Source organism: Choloepus didactylus, chromosome 2, assembly GCF_015220235.1.
Source record: "Choloepus didactylus isolate mChoDid1 chromosome 2, mChoDid1.pri, whole genome shotgun sequence".
NCBI classification, from domain to species: Eukaryota; Metazoa; Chordata; class Mammalia; order Pilosa; family Megalonychidae; genus Choloepus; species Choloepus didactylus.
Window position 1 is genome coordinate 95,192,090 of NC_051308.1, and position 21,087 is coordinate 95,213,176.

At 36.1% G+C, this 21,087-nt stretch overlaps 1 protein-coding gene across 5 annotated transcripts in view; it reads left to right on the forward strand.

Moving 5' to 3' along the window:
- Positions 1–21,087, forward strand: part of NME7 (NME/NM23 family member 7) — a 241,593-nt gene that overhangs the window by 143,286 nt on the left and 77,220 nt on the right. For all 5 annotated transcript variants that reach the window (XM_037825403.1, XM_037825404.1, XM_037825405.1 and 2 more), the window contains 3 exons: positions 11,161–11,225; positions 12,203–12,271; positions 19,996–20,097. In XM_037825403.1, the coding sequence (XP_037681331.1) occupies positions 11,161–11,225; positions 12,203–12,271; positions 19,996–20,097 (236 nt within the window). The remainder of the gene's footprint in view (positions 1–11,160; positions 11,226–12,202; positions 12,272–19,995; positions 20,098–21,087) is intronic.

Consider the following 21,087-nt stretch of genomic DNA (forward strand, 5'->3'; position numbering starts at 1 on the left):
AATTCTTCATTAGTTGCACATGATCTAGTCTTCTTTGACCGCAACCACTTTTCTAGTTCTTTGTCTCGATTCACCACATCAAAGGCCCTATTACATGTGGAATGATGTAATAAAGCCTTTTTCATAGGTCCTGGCACCAAGTGCTCAATAATTCGTAATAATTACTATTATTATTTTTATTATTCTTTTTTGTTTCTTTCAGTAAAAAAGGCCCTATATTTCTTCCTTGAGTCCTTTTGTTTTTTCACTGTCTTCACATTTAAAACTGACCGTTGTTTTCTGTTTTGGCCTTCTTTCATTCATAGTGGTCCCTTTGCCCATCCTTTGCACTTACTGTTTCTTTCCTGAAACACTCTTCCCTCTCCTCTCTGCTTGTTTAACTCTTAGTTATACTTCATATCTCAGATAAGTATCTCTTCCCTCCCTCCTGTCTAGATCAAATCCCTCTATTATAGGCTCTCATAGCATTGTGAAATTCTCCTTCATAACAGCTATCACAGTTGGAATTTTACTTTTGTGTCTTCAGTTGATTTTTTTCTCTCCCTGTTTTAGTTTCCTTGGCTGCTCAAGCAAATACCATGCAGTGGTTCAGCTTTAACAATGGGAATGTATTTCCTCACAGTTTTGAGACTGAAAGAAAGTCCAAATCAAGGCATCATCAAGGCAATGTTTTCTTCCAAATTCTGTGGCATTCTGGAACTGGCCGCTGGTGATCCTTGGTCCCTACCTTGTCCTGTGAAAAGGCACATAGTGGCCTTTTCTGGCTCCTCCCTTCTTTTCTGGATTCTGTTGATTTCAGCTTCTTGCTGCTCCTTATTGGATTTTTCTTTCTGTCTGAATTTCATTCTGTTTATAAAGGATTCCAGTAATAGGATTAAGACCCATCCTGATTGAGGTGGGCCACACGTTTACTGAAATAACCTCATCGAAAGGTCCTACTTACAATGGGTTCACATTCACAGGAAGGGATTAAATTTAAGAACGTATTTCTCTGAGGTACATTCGTCTCCAAACTACCACACTCCCTACTATATCATACTCTCCGTGAGGTCAGGGATTGTGTTGATTTTCATGCAACATTGTGTCCCTAGTGTACTGTATAATTTCTGGCACAAATAGGCCCATAATAAATATTAGATGAATTAATTAATAAATAAATAAGCCTCTTTTCTATAAGTGGCAGTCATGGTGATAGTCTTTGTGATATCATCCATTCATTAAAGAAAAGTGATTGCACAGCCAGATCACCAACAGGTAACAGATTTGTTTCTTATGAACATATCAGTGCTAATAACATCTATAATGACGAGACATTCGCAATGTCCTCTTTCTACCCACTACATGAGATGTGCCTATATCTTTAATGTCTAACATTATAGTCCTTTATTATAACAAGATCATAAATTATTAAGTATATAGTTCTTCTTTATTTTTAATTATAAATGTAATAATGCTCATTTTTAAAAATTGCAGGACACCAAATTATATAAAAATGAAAATAAACACCTGTAATCTTACTTCTAAAGTTAAACTTTTTATTTTGAGATAATTCACAGTGGCAAGAAACAGTTCAGAAACATCCTATGTACACTTTACCCAGTTTCCCTCAACAGTAACGTCTTGCAAAACTATATAGTACAATATCGTATCTGGAATATTGACATTGATACAGTCAAGATGCAGGACATTTCTATCACCACAAGGATCCTTTATGTTTGCCTTTTGTAGTCATAACTGCTTCCCTCTTGTCCCCTTTTTAAGGCTTTCAACCATTAATCTGTTCTCTATTTCTATAATTTTGTCATATCAAGAATGTTATATAAATGGAATCATACAGTAATTAATTTTTTTTGGTAATTAATTTTATGGATTAGGTTTTTTAAATCTGGATATTCTTTCAGGTTATTGCATGTATCAATAGTTTGTGCCTTTTTATTGGTGAGCAATATTCTATGTTGTAGACATACCACAGTTTGTTGAATGATTCACCTGCTGAAGGGCATCTCTGTTGTTTCCAGTTTGGGGCTTTTATGAATAAATGCTGTAAATATTTGCATACAGATTTTTGTGTGAACATAAGTTTTCATTTCTCTAGGTACATGCCGAAGAGTGCAATTGCAGACCATATAGTAGTTGCATGTTTAGTTTTTAAGAATGGTAACATTTCAGTGTCCATTTTACATTCTTACCAGAAATATATGTGACGTAGTTTTCCAGCATCCTAGCCAGCATTTTTTTTTGTCACTATTTTTTATTTTAGCCACTCTGATAGGTTTATAGTGACATTTCATTGTGGTTTTAATTTGGATTTCTCTAATGGCTAATGATTAAACGTATTTTAATGATTGAATATATTTTCATATGCTTATTTGTCATCTGTTTATCTTCTGTGAAATATCTCTTTATGTCTTTTGTTAATCGGCTGATTCTAATTGGTTTATTTACTTTTCTACTGTTGAGTTTTGAGAGCTCTTTATATATTCTAGATACTATTTCTTTGTCAAATGTGTGGTTTTCAAATATGTTCTCCTACTATGTATCCTGTCTTTTAGTAATATGGTACTGTAGGGGAACTCTGTATTTTATGCATGATTTTTCTATGAACTTACAATTTCTCTTTTTTTTAAAAAAATTTTTGAGAGTAAAAGTTTTTAATTTCAATCAAATTCAATTTTTCATATATCCTTTTTATGGTTCTTGATTTTGGTGTCAAATATAAGAATTTTTTGCCTAACCATAGAGCCCCAAGATGATCTTCCATTTTTATGGAAGATGATTTTAAAAGATCTTCTATAACTTTTATGGTTTTATGTCTTATGTTTATGACTGTGATCCATTTTGAGTTAATTTTCATATAGTGTGTGAGACTTAGATCAAAGTTCATTTTCTTTCCCTATGGGTATCCAATTGTTTTCACATCATTTATAAACAAAACAAACAAAACAAAACAACAACAACAAAAAAAACCACACATCTTTCCTCCATTGAGTTGCTTTTGCATCTTTGTCAAAGTCGAGCATATTTCTGGGTTTTCCTATTCTGTTCCATTGACCTGTCTGTCCTTCTGCTAATATGACACAGTCCTGAGTACTATAGTAACTTTTGATATTGAGCAGATTTTACTTATCTTTTTCAAAATTGTTATAACTGTTCTAGTTCCTTTACCTTTCCATATAATTTTAGAATAATCTTGTCTAAATATACAAAACATCTTGCTGGAATTTTGATAGGAGTTATTGAAAACATATTTATCAATTTGGGAAGAAGTGACATCTTTACTATTTTAAGTTTTCCAATTCATTAAAATAGTATGACTCTCCATTTCTTTAGGTCTTCCATTCAGCATGTTGTAGTTTCCAGCATACAAGTCCTGTACATGTTTTATTGTATTTAACCTACTTTTTTGTAGTAATGTAATGTTGTTTTTACATTTTTGTGTCCAAGAATTCATTGCTAGTATATAGAAATACAGTTGATTTTTGAATATTTATCTTGTATCCTGCAATCTTGCTGAACTCAATAATTAGTATGAACAGATTTTTTTTTTTAGATTTCTTGGTATTTGCTGCATGGACAATCATGTCATCTGCAAATGCAGGCAGTTTTATTATTCTTTCATTCTGATCTGTTTGCCCTTTTCTTTTCTTTTCTTTTCTTTTTCTTGTCTTATTACATTAGCTAGAATTTCCAGTACAAATTAAACTAAATTAAATAAGAGTGGTAGGAGTGGACATTCTTATCTTGTTCCCTGTTTTCGGGGGAAAGCATTTAGTCTCTCACCATTTGGCATAATGTTGGCTGTGTTTTTCAAAGATGTCCTTTACAAGTTGAGAAATTTCCTCTTTATTCCTATTTTTCAGAGAGGTTTTATAATGCATGTATGCTAAATTTTGTCAAATGCTTTTTCAGCCTTTATTGATTTGATCATGTGATTTTTCTTAACATGTTAATATGGTGGATTGCATTGATTGCTTTTTTAATATTAAACAAGGTTTGCATTCTTGGAATAAACCCCACTTTGTTTTAGTGCATAATTCTTTTTATATATTGCCAAATACTATTTGCTATTGTTTTGTTAAGAATATTTGCACTGGCGGGAAGATAGCAGGGTAGGAAGCCCAAGGAATCAGTCCCTACACCAGAACAACTATTAAATAAGCAGGAAATTTCTGAATCAACTATTTTATAACTTCGGAGTCCAGTAGAACATGGTGCAACATCCAGGGAACAGTGAGAGGAAGATACTGGTGAATTGTGGTAAATACAGGTGAATTGCAGCACTCTCTGCACAGTGGCATCCATCGCCCATCCCCTATTCTCATGGCTGACAGCAGTGAGGTACTCAAACCCAGGCCCTGGTGCAGCATCCTGGTGCCAGGGTGGGGGACAAAAATACCTAGTTCCCCAAGATACTGTATGTACATTCTGTCTATTGATCATTGCTTTTGATTAGTTATTTCAAGTAGCCACAGGCTCAGCTCTGAGAGTAGCCATTGTTCCAACCCACCCTAGACAAAGGGAGCAGAGAAGACTTAAAGACAGTACGCTTCCTTAAGAGTAAGGAGATGGGGCCCAGCTTTCCCTTCAGAACCAGAGCCCAGAGCCTGGGGGAGAACAGCCAAAACAGAAACTGAAGAGGCCACATCTCCTTACACCAGTCAGGAGTGACAGGTTGACAGGCATCACCTGCTGAGCAGGTTAGGAAAGGCACAGCAACTGGAGACCTCACTGGAAAGTCTATCATTCCTCTAAGATACACCCTGAATATAACCCCATTCTGAGACCTGAGCTTGTTCCAGTCTTGGAAAATCTGACTGGGGTGACCAAGGAAACCAGATGTCTAGATAACAGAAAACTACAGTCTATACTAGGAAAAATGAAGATATGGCCCAGTCAAAGGGACAAACTCACACCTCGATCAAGATACAGTTGAGATATTGTTTCACTTCAATGAAAAAATCTATTAAATATTTTCAAAGAAATATGCTAGATCAAACAAAAAACCCAAATCAACAAGTTCAGGGAAGATATAACAAAAGTGATGGAGCCTATAAAGAAAACACTGGGTGAACATAAGATAGAAATTGAAAGTTTGAAAAAACAACTGGCAGGATCTATTGAAATGAAAGGCACAACACAAGAGATGAAAAACACAATGGAGACATTCAACAGGAGATCTCAAGAGGCAGAAGAAAACACTCAAGAACTGGAGAACAAGACACCTGAAATCCTACCTGCAAAAGAACAGATAGGGAATAGAATGGAAAAATATGAGCAATGTCTCAGGGAATTGAATGATAACATGAAGTGCATGAATGTACGTGTCATGGGTGTCCCAGAAGGAGAAGAGAAGGGAAAAGGGGCAGAGGCAATAATAGAGGAAATAATCAATGAAAATTTCCCATCTCTTTTGAAAGACATAAAATTAGAGATCCAAAAAGCACAGTGTACCCCAAACAGAATAGATCTGAATAGACCTACACCAGGACACTTAATAATTACATTATCAAACATCAAAAACAAAGAGAGAATCCTGAAAGCATTCTTTCATTGCATACAAAGAAAGCTTGATAAATTCTGTGTTTTTATGTCAAAAATCATTCTGCATCTTTTCCCTTAATTTTCTTTCATTGTTTTGCCTTCCCTTGATACAAATGTATCATTTGAAAAATAGACCCATCTTTGCCTTTTTCTCATCTCTCTGACTGCTACAATTAAAACAGCACTACTTGGTCACATAAGGTAGTAAATAAAAATTCATGTTCAAGCTCTGATACTACTTGGTGATTTGGAGTTAATACATGACATACAGGTGATCCAGAAGGCATGTGTGTGTTGTGTGTGTGTGTGTGTGTATGCGTGCGTGCGCAAGAGAGAGAGAGAGCTCTTAAATTGACTTGAAAAATAATTAGAAGATTTTTACAGGAAATGAGTCAGAGTCTACAGACCCATTATAAAAATCAGTCACCCTTGGGATATAGATCAAATCCCTCATGTTGGAATCCAACAAGACTGTGCCAGTTTGAATGTATTGTGTCCCCCAAATGCCATTATCTTTGTAGTCTTGTGTGGGGCAGAAGTTTTGGTGTTGGTTAGATTTGCTTGGAGTGTGCCCCACCCAGCTGTCGGTGATAATTTTGATGAGATGTTCCCATGGAGGCGTGGCCCCACCCATTCGGGGTGGGCCTTGATCGGTGGAGCTATATAAATGAGCTAACTTGGGGGGAGAAAAGAGAGTGCAGCTGGGAGTGATGTTTTGAAGAGAAGCAAGCTTGCTAGAAAGGAACGTCCTGGGAGAAAGCCGTTTTGAGGCCGGAGCTTTGGAGCAGATGCCAGCTGCCTTCCTAGCTAACAGAGGTTTTCCGGAGGCCATTGCCCATCCTCCGGTGAGGGTACCCGATTGCTGATGTGTTACCTTGGATGCTTTGTGGCCTTAAGACTGTAATTGTAAATAAACCCCCGTTTTATAAAAGCTTATCCATCTCTGGTGTTTTGCATTCTGCAGCATTAGCAAACTAGGACAGATTTTGGTACCAGAGAAGTGGGGTGCTTTTGCTGCTGAGTCTGCAAATACCAAACATGTTGGAACGGCTTTTTAAGTGGATAAGGGGAAGATTCTGGAAGAATTGTGAGGAGCTTGATAGAAAAGGCCAAAACTGCTTTAAAGAGACTGTTAGTGGAAATATGGACTCTAAAGATACTTCTGATGAGGCCTTGAACAGAAATGGTGAATGTGTTGTTGTAAACTGGAAGAAAGGCGATCCTTGTTTTAAAGTGGCACAGAATTTGGCAAAATCGAGTCCTGGTGTCAGATGGAAGGAAGAATTTAAAAGTGGCAACCTGGAATACTTAGCTGAGGAGATCTCCAGACTATGTGTGGAAGATATACCCTGGCTTCTCCTTGCAGCTTATAGTAAAATGCGAGCAGAGAGAGATAAACTTAGAACTGAACTCTTGGGTTCAAAGAAACCAGAAGTCGATGGCTTGGAAAATTACAGGCTTCCAGGGGGTGGAATCCCAGAAGCTACAGCCCAACGTGAGGATGTAACCAAACATGCAATCCAGCTGCCATTTCAGTACAAGCCAAGATTGGAGATGGAATTATCCAGAAAGGATTTGTGGAAACTCCTGTTGTCTGATGGCTTTGACCCCTGCATGCTTCATGCAAAGCCAACAGAATTTTTGCGAGATCTTTATAGACAGAGCCATTGCCGGTCTGGACTGGAGGAGACAGACAAGGAAAAAATTAAAGGAAAAATCTCTTCAAAGACAGAGCCATGGAGGTTGAGGTCTGGAGTCAGGAGGTCTCGGGCTGGGAGAGCGGAGCAGCCCACATGCATGGAAAGGGTGAGTTTGCCCTGGAGGTCGAGGGCGGGCTTTCTGCCTCGATGCTCTGGAAGAGTTTTGCCACCTCAGGTCCCAAAGAGGGTGGAGCACATTTCCAGGGAATTGAGGAGAGCCTGGCTGCCACCACACTGTTCTGAAGGGGTTGAGCGTGTGCCCTGGAGATGGAAGGGAATCCGGGAGCTGCCCCGAGGTTTGAGGAGGGTGGAGCCGAGAAGGTGGTCTCCCCAATGTGTGGAAATGTTGGAGCACTCACCCAAGCATTTGGAGAAGAAACAGCTGCTAAAAAGGCCCTTGGGAAGGGTTAGGCTCCCGCTCTCTCAAGCCCCAAGAATGCAACGTTGTTCTGTTAATGACTCTCAGACTTTGAAATCTAATGGAGTTTGTCCTGCAGGTTTTAGGAACTGTTTTGCTCCTGTTAACCCTGTTTTCCTTACTGTTTCTCCTTATGGCAATGGAAATGTTTATCCTATGAATGTCTCTCCTTTGTATATTGGAGGCATATAACTTGTTCTAAGTTCACAAATCCGCAGCTAGAGGGGAATTATGCCTTAGGACTGACCAAGCCTAAATTGATTTTGATGGGATTTTGTATTTAACTTTTGTTACTGAAATGATTTAAGTTTCTGTGATATTGTGATGGAATGAATGTATTTTGTATTTGGAGAGATAATGTCATTTTGGGTTCCAGGGGGTGGAATGTGCCAGTTTGAATGTATTGTGTCCCCCAAATGCCATTATCTTTGTAGTCTTGTGTGGGGCAGAAGTTTTGGTGTTGGTTAGATTTGCTTGGAGTGTGCCCCACCCAGCTGTCGGTGATAATTTTGATGAGATGTTCCCATGGAGGCGTGGCCCCACCCATTCGGGGTGGGCCTTGATCGGTGGAGCTATATAAATGAGCTAACTTGGGGGGAGAAAAGAGAGTGCAGCTGGGAGTGATGTTTTGAAGAGAAGCAAGCTTGCTAGAAAGGAACGTCCTGGGAGAAAGCCGTTTTGAGGCCGGAGCTTTGGAGCAGATGCCAGCTGCCTTCCTAGCTAACAGAGGTTTTCCGGAGGCCATTGCCCATCCTCCGGTGAGGGTACCCGATTGCTGATGTGTTACCTTGGATGCTTTGTGGCCTTAAGACTGTAATTGTAAATAAACCCCCGTTTTATAAAAGCTTATCCATCTCTGGTGTTTTGCATTCTGCAGCATTAGCAAACTAGGACAGATTTTGGTACCAGAGAAGTGGGGTGCTTTTGCTGCTGAGTCTGCAAATACCAAACATGTTGGAACGGCTTTTTTAAGTGGATAAGGGGAAGATTCTGGAAGAATTGTGAGGAGCTTGATAGAAAAGGCCAAAACTGCTTTAAAGAGACTGTTAGTGGAAATATGGACTCTAAAGATACTTCTGATGAGGCCTTGAACAGAAATGGTGAATGTGTTGTTGTAAACTGGAAGAAAGGCGATCCTTGTTTTAAAGTGGCACAGAATTTGGCAAAATCGAGTCCTGGTGTCAGATGGAAGGAAGAATTTAAAAGTGGCAACCTGGAATACTTAGCTGAGGAGATCTCCAGACTATGTGTGGAAGATATACCCTGGCTTCTCCTTGCAGCTTATAGTAAAATGCGAGCAGAGAGAGATAAACTTAGAACTGAACTCTTGGGTTCAAAGAAACCAGAAGTCGATGGCTTGGAAAATTACAGGCTTCCAGGGGGTGGAATCCCAGAAGCTACAGCCCAACGTGAGGATGTAACCAAACATGCAATCCAGCTGCCATTTCAGTACAAGCCAAGATTGGAGATGGAATTATCCAGAAAGGATTTGTGGAAACTCCTGTTGTCTGATGGCTTTGACCCCTGCATGCTTCATGCAAAGCCAACAGAATTTTTGCGAGATCTTTATAGACAGAGCCATTGCCGGTCTGGACTGGAGGAGACAGACAAGGAAAAAATTAAAGGAAAAATCTCTTCAAAGACAGAGCCATGGAGGTTGAGGTCTGGAGTCAGGAGGTCTCGGGCTGGGAGAGCGGAGCAGCCCACATGCATGGAAAGGGTGAGTTTGCCCTGGAGGTCGAGGGCGGGCTTTCTGCCTCGATGCTCTGGAAGAGTTTTGCCACCTCAGGTCCCAAAGAGGGTGGAGCACATTTCCAGGGAATTGAGGAGAGCCTGGCTGCCACCACACTGTTCTGAAGGGGTTGAGCGTGTGCCCTGGAGATGGAAGGGAATCCGGGAGCTGCCCCGAGGTTTGAGGAGGGTGGAGCCGAGAAGGTGGTCTCCCCAATGTGTGGAAATGTTGGAGCACTCACCCAAGCATTTGGAGAAGAAACAGCTGCTAAAAAGGCCCTTGGGAAGGGTTAGGCTCCCGCTCTCTCAAGCCCCAAGAATGCAACGTTGTTCTGTTAATGACTCTCAGACTTTGAAATCTAATGGAGTTTGTCCTGCAGGTTTTAGGAACTGTTTTGCTCCTGTTAACCCTGTTTTCCTTACTGTTTCTCCTTATGGCAATGGAAATGTTTATCCTATGAATGTCTCTCCTTTGTATATTGGAGGCATATAACTTGTTCTAAGTTCACAAATCCGCAGCTAGAGGGGAATTATGCCTTAGGACTGACCAAGCCTAAATTGATTTTGATGGGATTTTGTATTTAACTTTTGTTACTGAAATGATTTAAGTTTCTGTGATATTGTGATGGAATGAATGTATTTTGTATTTGGAGAGATAATGTCATTTTGGGTTCCAGGGGGTGGAATGTGCCAGTTTGAATGTATTGTGTCCCCCAAATGCCATTATCTTTGTAGTCTTGTGTGGGGCAGAAGTTTTGGTGTTGGTTAGATTTGCTTGGAGTGTGCCCCACCCAGCTGTCGGTGATAATTTTGATGAGATGTTCCCATGGAGGCGTGGCCCCACCCATTCGGGGTGGGCCTTGATCGGTGGAGCTATATAAATGAGCTAACTTGGGGGGAGAAAAGAGAGTGCAGCTGGGAGTGATGTTTTGAAGAGAAGCAAGCTTGCTAGAAAGGAACGTCCTGGGAGAAAGCCGTTTTGAGGCCGGAGCTTTGGAGCAGATGCCAGCTGCCTTCCTAGCTAACAGAGGTTTTCCGGAGGCCATTGCCCATCCTCCGGTGAGGGTACCCGATTGCTGATGTGTTACCTTGGATGCTTTGTGGCCTTAAGACTGTAATTGTAAATAAACCCCCGTTTTATAAAAGCTTATCCATCTCTGGTGTTTTGCATTCTGCAGCATTAGCAAACTAGGACAAAGACCTTCATCAATTTGGATTTAACCATTTTCTCCTTTCAGCTTTTTTTTCCTTCTTCTCTTCTTACTGTTATATTAACATGCTTATACTTTCCCAGATTTTTGCCTTCTTTCCTTTTGTACCCCATCTCTCTATAAATCCACCTATCTACAAGCTCAGTTCTAACTTCTTGAATCTTCCACCCATTGCTTCAGATATAATTTGATATTTCTCCTTTGAACACCTTTAAATTCATTCTGTTCATTTGGGATTTCATTTTTTGTAATATTTCTAATTATTCATGTTCTCTACCTCACTGGACTTAAGGAATCTTAAAAGCGAAAATGGCATCTTAAAAGTTTTTGGCATTGTCTTTGGGCATTATTGTGCTAATAATCAATCAATAAACATTACATTGTATATTAACTGTTTAAATGTAATGCTCAGTATTAGGATTTAATTTCTTTTGCAGAAATGTGTGATTTCTTCATATAGGGTGTAAGCAAGTACTTTGACAGAAAAATTTGCATTTCTAAAAAACTAAAATGCCTTAGAGATTTTATATTTTTACAGCCATTTGTTCTTCATTTTTAGGGCTGCTAGGAAAAATCCTGATGGCTATCCGAGATGCAGGTTTTGAAATATCAGCTATGCAGATGGTAGGTAGTTTGTAATAAATCAAAATTTATTAAAATAAACTTTAAAATGTTTTGCATTCACTGTTTTCTGTGTCCTTGTGAATTTATTTGAATTATTATCTGTGGAGGTAAAAATTTCTTAGTGATCTTCAATTTTGGCAAAATAAAGAAACAAAGTAGGAGGGGAAATAAAATAGGAAGTCGGAAATTCTGAGGCTAGTTACAAACAATATAAAAATCTTTGTTCTTGATATCCTAGAACTTAATGAAATTTTATTTCTAACAAAATTTGAATCAAGCATTTATAAGAATTAGTCTTTATAGACTTACCTTGTAAGCATATTGTGTTTCAAAATTCTTTTTGAAATGTAGTTGAAATTCCAGATGACTTGTACAAGTGCTTATTATGAACAAAGATAACTAGGAATTTTCACGAAAGTTTGGGGAGAAAAAGGTATTATTTTCAGCCCTCTCTACAAAATCTGAAGTACTTTAATGATGTCTCTTTCTTGTGCCAATAATCAATTAATAAACAACATTACATTGTATATTAGTCTATTTGGTATCAAGGATGAACTTTTATTCAGAAATAGGTATAGGTAGTAGTTTAAAGTATGATAAATGGCATCAGACTACTTGAAATGGAATGCCAGTTTCAGAAGTTTCCATAACCCCTCTGAGTTTTAGTAGCCTCCTCTGTAAAGTGAAGATATGAACACTACCTATGTCTTAGGGTTATTGTGAGGAGTAAATGAAATGATGCATGTATTGAATCTAGAATAATACTCAACACATTAAGTGCCCAATAAATGTTATCCATTTTTATTATTGGTGAGCTGATCTTTAATAACACCTTTTTTTCAAAGAGCATTTCATTTATGCAAGGTTCACATTTTAAAGTAAACATATGCAAAAGATCATACATGTTGAGTGCTAGGTATGGCTCATTCATTTTTCTTTTGTTGGTTGGCTTATGTTTGTTTGTTTTTTTAATATAGTTCAACATGGATCGGGTTAATGTTGAAGAGTTTTATGAAGTTTATAAAGGAGTAGTGTCTGAGTATAATGTAAGTATTAAAGTAAATGTAAAGCATTGATACTGGAAATAATTTGTGTATTTGAACTGTTGGGAGTTTCACTATCATTTAGAATCATGTAAATATTCTTTAAGGAGTTCATGGTTCTGCCAGTAGTCAGTTGATTGTACACAGTGACTAAGGAATTCTTATTCCTGAGAACCAGTGAATCAGTTTTGAAAATATCATACTATATCACTTATGAAACAAAAATACACAGGAATTCCTCTCCCTTCCCCCCCCCCAAAAAAAAACAACTTATTGGGATGTTGACACATTTGACATTTTCTATGAAGTTTATAATATTCTCGGGGAAGACCTCTCAAAATACTTTAGAAAATTAAAAGCAAGTAGTTTTTACCATTGTAGTATAACTCCACAGTGGGACTTAATATCCACTTTAATGACACACGAAATGCAGATAGAATTAACTGATAGTGTGACCAAGACCAAAGAAATAATAAAACTTAAAAGAACTTGTTCAAGGGGCAACGAAACATGAAAACAAATGACTATATTCATGTAAGTCAAGTCTTTTTCTTAAAATAGAACATAGTATATATTAAATAAAAGTTTACTTCATCTTCTCTTCATCAAAATTTTTAAGAAACATTTTATGCCAGTAAATTGCCTGTAAGCCATGTTTTTGTTTTTGTTTTTGTTTTTTAGTTTGGTTTTGCATAGATTTGGCAATGAGACTAGTTTCTCTTCTCCTTCCTTCTCTATTCCTTTTCCTTTCAATCTACCTTATAAAAGGAAAAAACTGTACTATTTCTCATTAACAAGAACTGGCCTGAAACTATCTACTATAGTCCTATATAGTAAAGGCAAATTATGAAATATTTTATTTTGTACCTGGCATCCTGATAGTGTTCCACCTTTTTTAGAGAGACTAGTGTTTTTCCTTTTGTTGTAGGAACAACTAGTGTTGTTCCTTTTGTTTCCTTTTGCTGTACAACAAAATCTTATCAGTTTCTTCAACTTATAATTATGCGTTTTATTTTCTTAAATGGAAGAGATTTAAAAACATCATCTTAACTTCATTTTTCAACCAGTGACAACTGTTGTCCATTTCTTAGATCTTTCAGCTATACATTTTCCTTCTTTTAGTTCAATTTGACTTTTTAAAAATACAGTTAAAGATAACTACCTTCATTAATTCAGATTATAATTTAATTATATATTAGGCAAAGAAACTCATGGAGACGTATCCCACAGTAGCTCTGGTCCTCCTTTATATTCTCATACAATATCATGTAGTATTGAATTTGGTAACAATAGTTGTTGGGGCACTAGTGTTTTATATATATATATATACAAAAGGTAGGCCATAGATTGCATACTGAACCTAGTAGGTCCCCTTTGGAAAACTTTTTTAAAGCCCTTAACTTTTAGTGCCTCTTGTATTGTGCTTTAAAGTACCATACATGCCATTTATGATTGTGTACTATACCTTTACTCTTAGGATTTTTTAAATCTTCAGTATCAAGAAAGTAAAGGTAAGGGTGTAACTGGGTGGATATGTCATTTCCCCTAAGAAATCAGTAATTTGGATAACAGTAGCAGTAATTTGGAGGTCATATGGGCATAACCCAGAGGGCTTGGTTCTGATGTCCTTTCCTCTGTACAGCCTTTTCAGGAAGATAATCAGTATACTTACTATTTAAACCTTGTAATAATGATTTTAAAATGTACCTCAAATAAAGACTACATGGGTTGCTTGGGAGAAAATAGCTACCTTATTTTGGAGTAATGATTATTTTTGTGACTTTTAGTAATGTTTACGATTATTTATTCAGCTTAAAACAGCTTATTTATCTTAAGACAAATATTTCAAATCACTATTGGTTTGTAGCAGTCTGTTAATGGGAGAATTCACCATATATATGAACCAGAACATATCAATATCCAGGTATCATTATGAGATATTACCATGTTTATATGATATAAAATTTTATTTAAACTGAGAAAAACGATTTCCTTGAAAAATATACCCAAATAGGAATAAGGATGTTTTATCCCAGTAATATTTTATTAAATAAATAATATTCTTATGAATGGATGTAATCTCTGATGCTTTTACAGTTCTTTGCCCATTTATAATTTGATTTCATTCACAAGAAGTTGTGTAATGTGCTCTATTCATACTGTTCAAATGCACTAATTTATCTTTCTCTTCACCCATTAGTGTGATTGTGATATCCTTCACTGGATAATTTGGGATACCAAGAATCAGATAGCAAATCCTGAATCTCACTTTCTGTTGTAATGATTTCTCTTTTTTTCCCTTGCCATTTTATTGAGATGTAGTCACATACTATACAATCATCTAAAGTGTACAATCAGTTGTTCACAGTATCATCATATAGTTGTGCAATTCATCACCACAATTTTTGAACATTTTCATTACTCAAAAAAAAGAAAATAAAAGTAAGAATAAGAATAAAACTTAAAAAGAATACCCAAAACAACCCATCCCCCTATCCCCCCCATTATTCATTTACTTTTTCATCCTCATTTTTCTATTCATCTGTCCATACACTGGATAAAGGGAGTGTGAGCCATAGGGTTTTCACAGTCACACAGCCATACCATATCAGCTATATACTCTCTTCAAGAAGTAAGGCTAGTGGGTTGCAGTACAATAGTTTAAGGTATTTCCTTCTAGCTATTCCAATACACTAAAAACTAAAAAGGGATAGCTATATAGTACATATGGATAACCTCCAGAATGACTTCTTGACTCCATTTGAAATCTCTCAGCCCCTGAAACTTTACTTTGTTTCATTTCTCTTCCCCTTTTTGATCAAGAACGTTTTCTCAATCCCACCGATGCCAGTGCCAGACTCTAATTATTTTTTAAGGGGCCTCTTACTTCTCACTACAGTTAATGTCCAGAACTCAAGTTAAATTCAAGGAAGAGGTAAAAGTTTAAATGCTGTGTATCACTAGATATATTTTACTTTTAGGAGGTTTGTTTAATTCTGAAAAGTATGTACCATAAAAATAATATGAGGCAATGTAATCTATGGGACAAAAACAAGGGACTGATCTAATTCTTACTCTTGACTTTTTGGAACAGAACTTTACCCTCCTTGCCTTCAAGTTCTCATTTAACTAATAAATATGATATTTAAAGTCACATTAATGGTTCCATTTCATTTTTCTAAATTTAAACATGCATATCTTAGTTTCCCAGGGCTCCTCTGACAAATACCACAAACTACTTGCCTGAAACAACAGGAATTTATTATCTCACAATTTTGGAGACTAGAAGTCTAACATCAAGGTATTGGCAGGGTTGCTTTCTCCTAGAGTGTGTAGTGTTCTGGTGCTGGCTGTCACCATCGTTAGGGACCATTGGCTTGCATTATTAACTTCATCACATGGTCATCTCTCTCTCCTTGTGTCTTCTCTTGATTTCTGCTGACTTCTGGCTTCTACTTCTGTGTCCAATTTCCTTTGCTTATAAGGCCTTCAGCCATATTGGATTAAGGTCCTCCCTCATTCAGTTTGGGCACACCTTAACTAATAAGATCTTCAAAGGTCCTATTCACAAACAGCTTAACACCCACAGGAACACAGATTAAGATTTGAACATGTCTTTTGTGGGGTACATGATTCAATCTACCACAGTATATTAGTGTGAGGATGAGAAATGATCCTCCTAAATATAGAATATATAGTTTGAAAGAAACTATTTGACCACATCACTGACATTGTTTTGCATGTTGTTTTGTAAAATTTCCTGGTTCTATATTTTCTCACATTACTTTTTCCAAGCTTTGGACTTTTTCTGTCTCCTGAAATTCATTTCACCAGGCTTGCAGCTCCATGAACTTGATTCCCTTCCCTTTTTGCCTGTGGAGTCAGAGGCTAGCTTCAAATCCTGAATCTGCCAGTTGTATGTCCCTAGGCAGAGTATTTATTTTCTTTAAGTCTCTGTTTACCCTGCTATAAAATGGAAATTATGCTAGTAACCACCTTATGATATTGTTGAGAGAATTTAATGAAATAAATCATGTAAAGCAGTCTTACAAATGAGAATGCCCAGTAAATATTAGCTGCTATTATTTTTATTACTGTTAATATTTCTTTAGTCTGACCTAATTCTTTGGTAGTGGATTCTGTATTTGCCTTTTACACTTAGATTTGTTCGTTTAGCATTTGCAATCATAAGAAAGTGTTAATTTCTATATCATAGTGTTATGATTCATTTATTCACCAGGCACTTGTTAAACATCCATATTGTGCCATACAGTGTTAGTTACTGGGGATATAGTGATGAATAAAAAAAAAAAAATTCTACCTGCATTCATGTGGCTTATGTTTTGGTGAGCATAGACATGAAATCAAATGATCACTTACACAACTACCTAAACACTGTGGTATTTAGTATTTGTGTAAAGGAAACAAACAGGTTCTTTTTGTTTAGATATTTGTTACTTAAAAACAGGTGAATTCAAAGTTGTTCAAGGAATACCTTATATTTTTGATGGAGTCCTTGTTCATAATGTTTTTCTTTTCTATTATGTGTATTTTAAAGTTCCCTGTATATCTATATTTTAACTATCTATTACCATTATAAGCAGGCAGGCAAGCAGGGAGGGAGGGAAGAAGGATAGAAGGAGGGAAGGAGGAAAGGAAGGAAGGCAGGCAAAATTTACTCTTCTCTTTTTGAAAAAATGTGATCATGCCTTCTTACACCTACTGAGAACTTGTCTTTTGACATTTATGTGTAGGCAATACTTTGATATCATGAAACAGAAAATCAGACTCAACATAATTATCCATAAAAATCAATTACATGTGACCTTTGTGAAATAGCAAAGTGACTTAAGGGAGATACATTTAGGGATTCTAATGAATAGGGTTATGTATGTCATATTAATTATGAAATCTTTTCCCTCCTCTAGTTGGGGTTCTGTTAGTATGAAGAATTAATATTTAAATATAGTTCTGTAATGAAGTATCTTTATTTTACTTTGGTGTAGCCCTCCAAAGTCATTAAAATGTTTTACATGACCCTACATGATCTGGCGTTATCTTGTATTACTTTTCTACAGTCTTATTCAGCTCCTAAAACCTTGGCTCCTTTGTTCACATTCACCAACCATACTTCTGTCTCAAAGCCTTTACATATGTTTTCATTTCTACCTAATGTACTTTTCCCTATTCAAAGAAGAGAAAGAAGGAAAATTTATTGAGTGTTCCAGACACACTGTGAAAAGCACTTTTCTTTGATCATGCTTTATTATACCATTTCACATATAGAGTTAATAGTATTAAAATGGTATACTTCCATTTCCCCCGTATATCATATGTACTATTCTCATACATTTTGCTTCTATATATGTTATAAACCCTACAACATTGTTAATGTTTTTGCTTTAAACAAGTAATTATCTTTCACAAATAAAAAAGCAAAAATGTCTTTAATATTTTCCCACATTTTTACCATTGTTTTGTGGAGATCCACATTTTTAGCTGATATTATTTCCCTCCTGCCTGAAGAAATTCCTTTAATATTTCTTTTGGTGTAGGTCTGCTGGTGATGAATCCTCTCAGCTCTTGTTTTTCTGAAAAAGTCTTTATTTTTCCTTTATTTAAAAGAAATATATACTCTCACCTGGATATAGAGTTCTAGACTGAATTATATAATTCTAGGTTACATATATTTTTCTTTCCGTTTGGTATTTTATAGATGGTAGTTCATCATCTTCTGGTTTGCATAGTTTCTGACAAGATGTCCATTGACATCCTTATCTTTGTTCTGCTGTTATATAATGTGTCTTTTTTGTCTGTTTCTTTTCTTTTTTCTTCTTTAACCATTTATAACTACTTTTTAGCTAATTTGATTTTGGTGTTCCTAAATGTACATTTCCTTATGTTTATTCTCCTTGGGTTTTGTTGGATCTGTGAATTTATAGGTTTCATCAAATTTGGAAAATTTTTAGAAATTATTTCTTGAAATATTTTTCTGGCCATCACCCTTTCTTCTCTTCTTCTGGAACTCCAATTACACATATGTTAGACAGCTTGACATTTTCTCACAGGTCACTTTTTTGTCACTTCATTCTTCTTTCTCTCTGTGCTTAAATTAGGGTAGTTTCTATCTCATGTCTTCAAATTCATTGATCTTTTTCAATAGCTTGTATAACTGTGTTCATTCCATTTGGTGTATTTTTCAATTCATATGTTGTATTTTTGGTCTCTAGAAGCTCTGTTTGAAATCCTTGATTTCCTCCTTATCATGTTTGTGTTTTCTTCTATAATTTGAGCATCTGGAGTATATTTATAATAGCTCTTTTTTTTAAACTTTATCAAAAAATTAAAGAAACAAACAAGCAATAAAAAAACAACATTTCAAACAAGCAAAGCAATGGAATAAGAAAAAAATTAACCTAAAATAACTACATTTTTTAGTTTAATATTTAATAGCTCTATTAATGTTCCTGTGTTCATTCCATAATTTCTGTCATTGAGGGTCTCTTCCTATTTATTGACTTTTCTTCTGGTGGTAGTTTTTATTTTCTTGCTTCTTTTCATGCCTGGTAATTTTTTCTTGCATGAGGATATTGTAAAATGTGCAGTGTTATATGCTGGATGTTGTCCTATTCCTTTAAAGAGTGTTTAACTTTGTTCTGGCATTTGGGATCAGTTTTATCCTATTGAGACTTGCTTTTAAGCTGTATACATTGCATGTAGAGCATACCTTACCTAATCTAGGGCTAATTTTGAACTGCTACTATGGTGCAATACTCTCTGAGGATTCTACCTTTTGTCCTGTGTATTTTGAGAGGTTTTCACTCTGGCTGGTATAAACAAAAACAGTTGTCAGCCCTGTGCTATCTCTGAATTGTTTGGTCTATTGCTTTCCATAGCCTTGAGTAGTTTACTCTCACACATACACAGAGCAGTACTTTGCCAAAGACAGTCAAGTGAACCTCTCTGCAGATCCTTGTAGCTTTCTCTACATGTAGCTTGCCTCTCTCCAGTATTCTGTCCCACAGATTCTAGCTACATTGGCCTCCCTGAACTTGAATCTCTTCAATTCATTGAGACCCCTGGGCTCCATTTGTGTTTTCTTTACCTGTCCTGTGGCCTAGAAACTTATGTCTAGGCAGGAGGGTCAGACAATCATAGGGCTTACCTTATTTTTCCCTTTTTTCAGGGATCATAGTCCTGCACTTCTTGTCATCCAGTGTCTAAAACCTGTTGCTTCATATACTTTGTATAGTTACTAGTTATTTGAGGGTAAATCTTGTCTGTGTTATTCTTCATTTCTAGAACTCATTATACTTTTGAAAAGATTACTCAGAAGAAACACTTTGAAATTTATATTTTTCAGAATGTTAACACTGTTTTCAAGGGTAGTGAGACCTTTAAAAGGAAAATATTCTAGAAGATAATTGTAAATAATGCAAGGGCCAGCTGGTAAGGCATAACATGAAAATAGTGTCAAGGGTTCAATCCTGGGTTTCGGCCTCCCCCACCCAAAAAAAATAGTGTGAAGAATGGAGATGAAGGAACATATTTAAAAATATTTTTTTGCAGGGCAAATAGATAGGATTCAAGAACTGTTTGGTTCACGGGATACAGGTAGGGAAGAAGTCAAAGATGACTTTAAAATTTTGAAATGGTAGAATAGTGGTACAATTAAAAGAAGTAGGGGTAAGTGATTATTAAATTCTATTGATTCTTTTGTATTATAGGAGATGGTGACAGAAATGTATGCTGGTCCTTGTGTAGCAATGGAGATTCAACAAAATAACCCTACGAAGACATTTCGAGAATTCTGTGGACCTGCTGATCCTGTAAGTTATTGTTTAAAATATTAATCAAATTTATGCTACCTAACAGGTTTGATATTTTAATTCCTTCTTTACAAGAAATAAAAGAATTTTTTGACATGATAAAAATGAATATAATAGAAATGTTTACTCAAAAGAGCATTTTATATCAGATTTTTTATGTAATAGTCTAAGAAAAAGTGAATTTTGTATTAGCCTAGTAACAATTTGGAATGAACAGAAACATTTACTGTGACATTTTCCTTTATATTTTCTAACTGTTAAATTGTCCAGGTAAGTAAATTTTTTAAGCCCTATGATAGAAATTATCTAAGATTCCTTTGACCCTCTGAGGCTATAAATAAAACTCTCTATGAAGAATATTAATATGGTAACCTCATATCTGGTACGTAAATAAATATGGGCAGTGGGAGTTATATGAAACTTGATATTCTCTAATATAACTTTCAATTTGCTTTGTTTTCTGTTTCCCCAATGGTCATTTGGTAGAGGGGATGTTGAAAAGCAGAACTAGCCTTAAAGTACATATAAGAATGCTCCATCCAAACATTATAAGCTAGATAGGATTATGGAAAGCACTACTGATTTTAAACACTAGTTGTCATTTAAATTTACTCTTTTTTATTTCACCGTCACTTATAGTTTATTAAAGATGAACAGCCAATTTAACTCAATTCAGACAATATCTGAGTTCCCTTACATGTAAGACAACTAGGCATCAGCTCGTATTAAGAAATCGTCTTGTATGATAGTGCTGCTAGGTTAAGCTCAGTGAGGGAGAACAATATACCTGTTGTCAGTTATCTAATAGTAAACACATAAAGATCTTTCAGGACATTTAGCAACATAAAATTAAGAACCAAAATATTGTTAGTGCAGGTAAAATATAAATGGCTGCTTAGTAAAGGAGCAATTAATATGACCTGGGGTTAATCAGGAAAACTGTTAGAGGAAGAGATATGTAAACAGGAATTTGAAAGAGGAATTAGGGTA